This window comes from Oncorhynchus kisutch, unplaced genomic scaffold (assembly GCF_002021735.2).
Source record: "Oncorhynchus kisutch isolate 150728-3 unplaced genomic scaffold, Okis_V2 Okis04b-Okis11a_hom, whole genome shotgun sequence".
Taxonomy (NCBI): Eukaryota; Metazoa; Chordata; class Actinopteri; order Salmoniformes; family Salmonidae; genus Oncorhynchus; species Oncorhynchus kisutch.
The window spans coordinates 4,665,574-4,675,573 of record NW_022261981.1 but is presented as its reverse complement, the minus strand read 5'-3'; the positions used below and the strand labels follow the sequence as shown (position 1 = coordinate 4,675,573).

At 43.4% G+C, this 10,000-nt stretch overlaps 1 protein-coding gene across 1 annotated transcript; it reads left to right on the top strand.

Annotated features, from left to right (window-relative positions):
- The first annotated feature begins 7,471 nt into the window (after positions 1–7,471).
- Positions 7,472–9,998, top strand: LOC116359712 (DBH-like monooxygenase protein 2 homolog). Its single transcript, XM_031813053.1, has 3 exons — positions 7,472–7,822; positions 8,548–8,698; positions 9,946–9,998. Exons 1-3 carry the CDS (start codon positions 7,556–7,558, stop codon positions 9,996–9,998), a joined length of 471 nt encoding a protein of 156 aa, XP_031668913.1. The 5' UTR covers positions 7,472–7,555.
- Positions 9,999–10,000: the final 2 nt, after the last annotated feature.

Below are 10,000 nucleotides of genomic sequence, written 5' to 3'. Positions count from 1 at the left end.
CAGTTAAAATACTAGCTCAGCTCTGTCAATAAACACTAGTTTAGTTTTTTTTAAGTTTTTCTTCAGGATTGGTGGGTCCCTTGCGGGACGGTTGAGCTAACGTAGGCTAATGCAATTAGCATGATGTTGTAAGTAACAAGAACATTTCCCAGGACATATACATATCTGATATTGGCAGAAAGCTTAAATTCTTGTTAATCTAACTGCACTGTCCAATTTACAGTAGCTATTATTATGAAATAATACCAAGCTATTGTTTGAGGAGAGTGCACAGTTTTGAACATGAAAAGTTATTAATAAACAAATTAGGCACATTTGGGTAGTCTTGATGGAAAATTTTGAGCAGAAATGCAATGGCTCATTGGATCAGACTAAAACTTTGCACATACACTGCTGGCATCTAGTGGGCAATATCTAAATGGCACCTGGACTGGAATAAATCATTATGGCCATGCATCTGATGGTACAGATGATGGTAGAATGAAAATACAAAAAAACATTGTTTTTTTTCCCTTTGTATTATCTTTTACCAGATCTAATGTGTTATATTGGTCCTGGTCAGTCCCTAGATGGGAGACTGCTGCTGGAAGTGGTGTTGGAGGGCCAGTAGGAGGCACTCTTTCCTCTGATCTAAAAATACACTGCTCAAAAAAATAAAGGGAACACTTAAAACAACACAATGTAACTCCAAGTCAATCACACTTCTGTGAAATCAAACTGTCCACTTAGGAAGCAACACTGATTGACAATACATTTCACATGCTGTTGTGCAAATGGAATAGACAACAGGTGGAAATTATAGGCATTTAGCAAGACACCCCAATAAAGGAGTGGTTCTGCAGGTGGGACCACAGACCACTTCTCAGTTCCTATGCTTCCTGTCTGTCAGCGTAGTGTCCAGAGCATGGAGGCACTACCAGGAGACAGGCCAGTACATCAGGAGACGTGGAGGAGGCCGTAGGAGGGCAACAACCCAGCAGCAGGTCCGCTACCTCCGCTTTTGTGCAAGGAGGAGCAGGAGGAGCACTGCCAGAGCCCTGCAAAATGACTTCAGCAGGCCACAAATGTGCATGTGTCTGCTCAAACGGTCAGAAACAGTCTCCATGAGGGTGGTATGAGGGCCCAACGTCCACAGGTGGGGTTGTGCTTACAGCCCAACACCATGCAGGACATTTGGCATTTGCCAGAGAACACCAAGATTGGCAAATTCGCCACTGGCGCCCTGTGCTCTTCACAGATGAAAGCAGGTTCACACTGAGCACATGTGACAGACGTGACAGAGTCTGGAAACGCCGTGGAGAACGTTCTGCTGCCTGCAACATCCTCCAGCATGACCGGTTTGGCGGTGGGTCAGTCATGGTGTGGGGTGGTATTTCTTTGGGGGGCCGCACAGTCCTCCGTGTGGTAGCCTGACTGCCATTAGGTACCGAGATGAGATCCTCAGACCCCTTGTGAGACCATATGCTGGTGCGGTTGGCCCTGGGTTCCTCGTAATGCAAGACAATGCTAGACTTCATGTGGCTGGAGTGTGTCAGCAGTTCCTGCAAGGGGAAGGCATTGATGCTATGGACTGGCCCGCCCGTTCCCCAGATCTGAATCCAACTGAGCACATCTGGGACTTCATGTCTCGTTCCATCCACCAATGGATGCACCACAGCCTGTCCAGGATTTGGTGGATGCTTTAGTCCAGGTCTTTGAGCAGTGTATATCCCAATACCCCAGGGCAGTGATTGGGGACACTGCCCTGTGTAGGGTGCCGTCTTTCAGATGGGACGTTAAACGGGTGTCCTGACTCTCTGAGGTCATTAAGGATCCCATGGCACTTACCGTAAGAATAGGGGTGTAAACCCCGGTGTCCTGGTTAAATTCCCAATATGGCCCTCAAACCATCAAGGTCACCTAAGAATCTCCAGTTTACAATTGGCTTATTCATCCCCTCCTCTCCCCTGTAACTATTCCCCAGGTCGTTGCTGTAAATGAGAATGTGTTCTCAGTCAAATTACCAGATAAAATAACAGATCAATAAAAAAATTTAATATATACATTCTCCTACATTCCTTTCACATTTCCACAAACTTAAAAGTGTTTCCTTTCAAATGGTACCAAGAAAATGCATATCCTTGCTTCAGTGCCTGAGCTACAGGCAGTTAGATTTGGGTTTGTCATTTTAGGCGAAAATTGAAAAAAAGGAGCCGATCCAAAAGAGGTTTTAATTTCAACAGCAGTTATCTTGCCAGCTACATCAGTCAACTAAAGAGTAGCCAGTTTCTGCTCTGCTTACTTTTACAACTCTGTGAAAGAGCTCAACACACTGAAATATGCTCAACTCTCCCTTGCTGGTCCAGCCAGACTTCCAGAAGCTTTGCTTTCACACAGCCTATCAGCCGCTCTGTCCACTCAGTCCTAAATCCAGCCTTCTCAACACTCCAAACAGCCTACCCGACCACTCTAGGTGTCCGCATGGTCCTAAAGCACACCATTGCCGCTTTTGTATCACATTGTTTTGATAAAACTGAGGGAGACAAACATGCAATTTCAGTATGTGGGGGACATAACCCCGTTGAATGTTGCGCCCCTGCTTCTCCCCATCATCTACACTAATTGAAGTGTATTTAACAAGTGACATCAATAAGGGATTGTAGTTTACACCTGGTCAGTCTGTCATAGAAAGAGCAGTTCTTAAAGTTTTGTAAACACAGTGTATATTCATTTACATACAAGCTGCATATATTGTGTTTCCTGGTATTGTAAAAATATGGGTGTTTTTTTCCATGCTGTGTGTGTCGGCTACATGTGAGTGTTTCTTATGAGTGTTATGTGTGTGAGTGTGTGTGTACTGTACAGTAGTATCCGCCCAAATCCATTCAACTCACAAAGGGACAGGATGTTCTCGAAGGAGAACTCAGATCAGTAACCAACAGGAACAGAAGCACAGACAGCCACTGTCTTGAGAGTCTGAAAGAGAGACACAACATAATGACTAAACATATCAATAACAATGTGAAGAATGTACTACTTAAATGGAAAACCTTGAGTTAAGGAAACATATAATAAATCACAACACTGAATTGACTGCATGATGAATGTCTACCTCACGGAGTAATAACACTGACTGATTGGAGAATTGACTGCATGATGAATGTCTACCTCACGGAGTAATAACTGACTGATTGGAGAATTGACTGCATGATGAATGTCTACCTCACGGAGTAATAACACTGACTGATTGGAGAATTGACTGCATGATGAATGTCTACCTCACGGAGTAATAACACTGACTGATTGGAGAATTGACTGCATGATGAATGTCTACCTCACGGAGTAATAACACTGACTGATTGGAGAATTGACTGCATGATGAATGTCTACCTCACGGAGTAATAACTGACTGATTGGAGAATTGACTGCATGATGAATGTCTACCTCACGGAGTAATAACACTGACTGATTGGAGAATTGACTGCATGATGAATGTCTACCTCACGGAGTAATAACTGACTGATTGGAGAATTGACTGCATGATGAATGTCTACCTCACGGAGTAATAACTGACTGATTGGAGAATTGACTGCATGATGAATGTCTACCTCACGGAGTAATAACACTGACTGATTGGAGAATTGACTGCATGATGAATGTCTACCTCACGGAGTAATAACACTGACTGATTGGAGAATTGACTGCATGATGAATGTCTACCTCACGGAGTAATAACTGACTGATTGGAGAATTGACTGCATGATGAATGTCTACCTCACGGAGTAATAACTGACTGATTGGAGAATTGACTGCATGATGAATGTCTACCTCACGGAGTAATAACACTGGTGGGTTATGGTGAAGTATTTGAGAGACACAGTGACTGAGTTTTTTATAATTTTTTATTATTTCACCTTTATTTAACCAGGTAGGCTTGTTGAGAACAAGTTCTCATTTACAACTGCGACCTGGCCAAGATAAAGCAAAGCAGTTCGACACATATAACAACACAGAGTTACACATGGAGTAAAACAAACATACAGTCAATAACACAGTAGAAAAAAAAGAAAAAAAGGAAACAAAAAGTGATAGTCATTGTTTACCCAGGTAGTCAAGGAGCTCAGAGTAGGGCTGTGGTAGTCATGAAATTGTGTCAGCCGGTTATTATGTTGCAAAAGACTAACTAACATACTAACATAAACATGTTTAGCATATCCAGGCCTTCACATACAAGCCTCATACAAATGTTGATGCGCACCTTTGGAACATCTACATTTTAAAAGTCTATTAAATCAGTTGAATATACACCATCACAATAAATCCATTATTTATTTTAGGCAGGTCTAAACAACTATTGATTGAGAACCACAGAGTTACAGCAAGTCGCAATGAAAACAAGAGCTGCCTCCACTATTCCAGCACCATTTCAACTTCAACATTTCAACATTATCAAATCACCTCTGCTTAGTCTAATACAGCGACCACTAAAGATACCATAAACAATTTATTCCAATCAACGGAAAGCTAAATATGATGTGGCTGTCCATGGTTCTGATTTCTGTGTGCGTGTGTGTTTGTGTGTGCGTGTGCGTTCATGCAGGTAGCAAGTTGACTCACCCTAATTGTAGAGAAACGCCAATGCCATTCTCCTCTCTTCCTGTTCACGAAACGGTCTATCACCCTGTCATATTGTACACGCTTTTATTTTTTGTCCTAGGCTACCTGGCTAAAATGCTTGCTCGCAAGCCTCTCTTCCATTCATGGAAATGTTAGCTACTGTAGTTAACATTTGCCTTCTACATCTAGCTACATACTGAACTTCCATCCTCTGTCATCAAGGCAAGGGTGGCTACTTTGAAGAATATCAAATATAAAATATATTTAGATTTGTTTAACACTTTTATGGTTACTACATGATTCCATATGTGTTAGAAGCTGTTTAGAAGCCTCTTAGTCCGCCATGTTCAGAATACACGTCCTGGTAATCTGTCTGGCCCCGCAGCTTTGTGAATGTTGACCTGTTTAAAGGTCTTACTCACATCGGCTGCTGAGAGCGTGATCACACAGTCCCGGCACAGCTGATGCTCTCATGTATGTTTCAGTGTTACTTGCCTCGAAGTGAGCATAGAAGTTATTCAGCTCGTCTGGTAGGCTCGTGTCACTGGGCAGCTCTCGGTTGTGCTTCCTTTGTAGCTCTATCCAACAGCCCAGCTGGATAGATTTAGCTAGCTATCATACAAATGTGTAGGCTATGGATAGCTATGTTATGTATATGATTGTAACAGAAATAATAATGTACGTGCGTTACCAGCTGCAACACCATTTTAGCTAAAATATAACAAAAGACCTCCTCCACTCACCAACAACCTGTTCAAACGGTGAGTTAGTTAGATAATCACTTTCACAGGCAAGTATACAACAAAAAACAATGGGGATCCTCGGGTCCTTTCTTTACTGTAAACAGGTCTAACTAGCTAGATGTTAGCTGAGGAATGCTCATCTCTGTTCTCTTATATTGATATACATTCAGTGGCAAGTTTATTAATTAGTACCGGGTCGGCCAGGTTTCCCCAGAACAGCCTGAATTCTTTGGGGCATGGACACGTTGCTCAATTGTTGTCAAGGGACAAATGTGTGCCAGGAATATATTCCCCATACCATTACACCACCAGCCTGTACTGTTGACACCAGGCAGGATGGGGCCATGGACTTAAGCTGCTTACGCCAAATCCTGACTCTGCATGATGTAACAGGAACTGAGATTTCTCTGGACCAGGTGATGTTTTTTCCACTCCTCAGTTGTCCAGTGTTGGTGATCGCCTTCCCACTGGAGCCTCTTCTTTTGTTTTTAACTGATAGGAGTGGAACCCGGTGTGGTTGTCTGGCAATAGCCCATCCGTGACAAGGACCGACGAGTTGCGTGTTCCGAGATGCCATTCTGCACAGCATTCTTGTACTGCGCCGTTATTTGCCTGTTTGTGGCCCACCTCTTAGCTTGAAAGATTCTTGCCATTCTCTCATCAACTAGCTTTTTTCGCCCATAAGACTGCTGCTGACTGGATGTTTTTTGTTTGTCGCACCGTTCTCTGTAAACCCTAGACACTGTCGTGCGTGAAAGGCCCAGGAGGCCATCCATTTCTTAGATACTGGAACTGGCACTCCTGGCACTCAAAGTCGCTTAGGTCACTCGTTTTTCCCAGTCTAACGTTCAATCAAACAGTAACTGAATAACTGAATGCCTCAATGCCTGTCTGCCTACTCTACATAGCAATCAATGGAAACAGGATGCACCTGAGCTCAATTTCGAGTATATTGTGTGTAGATTGATGAGGGGAATAAAATAATTGTATCAATTTTAGAATAAAGCTGTAACGTAACAAAATGTGGAAAAAGTCAAGGGGTCTGAATACTTTCCGAACCGCCTCAATATAAGCGTTCCTGAGTTAGCTAGTTGTTTTTAGAGAACCAGCTGTGCTTATGGAACACAATTTAGTTTGCCGTGGAAAATATCAACGCCATGACAACATTCTCATGGCCAAATCAGGGAAGCAGTAATATATCACACTAGCAAATACCAGCGCCATACCGTGACCAAATACCATACCGTGATGGAGATAATTATGAAACTAGCTAGCTTGTTAACTTCATCTATCTACGTCAGCATCCAATATCAAACGACTTTATTTCGAAGGTAACAATAACACAATAACAACAAGGAGTAACTAAATAAACCCTAAGCTAAGCTAGCACACACTGCAATAATACAATGCTACCAACAATAGTGAACTTGTGTTTTTCTACACATCCCAAAGGCATAAGTCTGACCATGCTCTCACAACAAATCACACAGGGACAAAGGATGGTCGGGGACTGGGATCTATTTATACCCTTGTAAGAGCATGGGTTGGACCAACTGGCCAATCAGAGGCTCGAACACTGTATGCCCATAATGTCCAGGAGGCGAAATCTGTACAGTGCTAATGTGGGCATGTTTACTGAGAAAAGATGGGGCTGCCCTCACCAGATATGGGTTTCCCACACTCGGCTTATGCCTTGGGTGCAATGTGGAAAGGCGCATTGGCCCAATGTGTGGAGCCTACACATTGTCCCAATGTGAACATGTTTGTTGGGATTCCTTCCATTCTTTTGGATCAAACATACAGAACTGTTCACCTGTTCCCCACTCCAAATCAAAGGCATCCCTCCTCTCCTCCTCGTATCATATATCACTCCTACAGTATATGACTCCAGACTCAGGACTTCCAGTAATCCACTGACAGTGTCATTTCGGCAGGAGGGAGATGTGGGAACAGGTTTATATGAGGAAGGAAGGAGGAGGTAGGAAGGACCCAGGAGGAGGAGAGGAGGGTGGCAAAAGGAGAGAGAACATCTCAGATAAGTTAGAGCTAGGGAGTGTGTGTGAGCGTGTAGCGACCCTGTAGGACTCTGTTGTTTGAGTGAGTGAGTGTGTATCAGAATCTTAGCGGCTCCGTAGCTAGAAACAGCTGTTTGTTTGGGAGTGTGTGTCTCTCAGCAGGTAGAGGTCTCAGGGTCTATCTGAGGGTGACAAGACAGTATGATCCCTCTACTTCTCTCCCTGCTCCTGGCTTGGCCTCCAGGGACAGGGGCACAACAGGACCCACTCATGCCCTTCATGGAGAACCTTGACGCAGACAGTAACGTCATCCTGAAGTGGGGGTTCAGTGAGGTCCAGGGCACCATCATGTTCCAGCTGACCATCAAGACCACTGGCTGGCTGGGATTCGGGTTCAGCCCAAATGGAGGCATGGCTGCATCGGACATCGTTATGGGAGGGGTCGGACCAAATGGCACCTATTTCATGGTATCTAAACTATTAACCTGTTATTCTAGTTTCTAATCTATTACTATTAGACACAAGAGAATGAGTGGTAATGTATTGTAGTAGTTGTTGTTCTGTTACGTGCAGGAATAGCAGTAGTTATATTGTAGGGATAGAAGTAGGCTACTGTAACGGTGAAGTGGCTATAGTAGTAGCAGTAATCATGATTATCTAGTTCAGTGTTTCCCAACTCCAGTCCTCAAGTACCCCAACAGCACACATTTTTGTTGTTGTCCTGGACAAGCTCATCTGATTCAACTCATTAAGGACTTGATTAGTTGAAAAGTTGAATCAGGTGTGATTGTCTGGTGCTACAGCAAAAATGTGCGCTGTTGGGGAACACTGATCTTGTCATATGGAGTTTATTTGTACCTTTATTTAACTAGGCAAGAACAAATTCTTATTTGCAATGACGGCCTACAATGGGTTAACTGACTTGTTCAGGGGCAGATTACATATTTTGACCTTCGGTTACTGGACTAACGCGCTAACCGCTAGGCTACCTGCCGACCCAAAGAAGGAGTTGTAGGTGTATTGGTTTTCAACACCAGCAAACTGTTGGAAGATTAAATGACTATTTAAAGTTACCTGTGAATGTGTTGCTCCTTCAGAAATGCCACAACATTTTTGTTTAACAACACAGAACTCTATTAAGCTTCATATAGACTCCAGATAACTTCAGTATTTCTGTGTTGTCTCTCTTTCAGGATTATCATGCCACAGGGAACTCATTTCCCCTGGTGGATAAGAAACAGAGCTACACCCTCCTGTCCCTGACCGAGGCAGATGGTCAAACCACCATGACCTTCAGGAGGCCCATCCAGTCTTGTGACGAGGAAGACTTCCACATCACCGTAAGTCAACGTTTTCACACAGACGCAACTGTTAACAAGTCATCTGTACTAAAAGTCTTGAAAGAGGAAAATCATGTTCCGTTATCATGATTGACTATTTCTATTCATAAAAGGTTAGTTTACAAATATCTAAGCAACCTAAGCCAGTTTTGAGAGTTGTTCCCTTTTAACCTAAATAAATGTGTTCTTTATAACACAGAGTTATTTAGTTTCTCAAGTGATGGTGGGCCAAAATATCCTTTCCCCATGGTAATAATGGTATGGCCTTCAGGCGCTCACACCCCTGAGAAATAAGATCTGCTCCTATGGCCGTTCCCTTGGTTCAATGCAGAGATTAAGGTGTGATACGTTCCATTGTTTGGACCACAATCTTTTTACACTATTGTGGCCTGGCATTTCATTGTTGTGCTTCATTGTTTGTACTTTTACATCTTCTCATAATCTCACAACAGGCCTCCATACAAACTCCAGTTTCCTCCTAATCCCCGGATTAATTTATCGTCTGTTCAGTGTGTTCATCTAATGTACCTGCTCTTTGAAAGCACTCTGGAGACCATCTCTGGTTTACATGCACCTACTGATTATTTATTTAGAGTAATTCAACACAATTAATCAGGGGATTGGAAAATGGCCTAAACACAGGGAGGCAGGCAACATTTTTCAAAAGTGAAGCAGTTGTAACCCTAGATGGTTCACAAAAAACAGCATTAATAAAGACAATGGTGCCTAAAAAATAACAATAGCCACTAAGCGGCATTTGCTACACTTGTGAGTTAGGAGCGAAGAGCTAGCGAAGAGAATGCTTTTGTTACCATTCGTCAGGTCGTCTTCCTCTCCTTGGAGGCCGACCGTAAGTCAGCTGGAGTTCGCCCCTTGCTGTTTGCCACACGTTCTTCATCCCAGTGTCCTCTTGGCTCACACATCTCATTTGCATATATTTTTTCTCTCCAGCTGGGAAGGCCTCATTCTCATTAAAGCCTCATCTCACCATCTCCCAGAATCCTCACTGTTTCCAGCCAGTACCTGGGATGGCCAAAGTGCGCCTGCCACCACCATGAAAAGAAGGGGAGAAAAGAAAAGGGGGAAAAGGCAACCGTTTCTTCACTGCTGTGAAAACAAAAGAGGAGGGAAGGAGGGATGGAGAGAAAAAATAGAAAAGGACACAGTGAGAGGAGGATAAATGAGACCTCTGTCTGCTGTTTTGGTGCCCTGTTCCCCCCCCCCCCCCCCCTCTCATTCTCTCCCTCTCAGTATCCATGTTGAGTAACCAGCAACCCACTGTCCTGTCCTGTCATGACAGATAGCT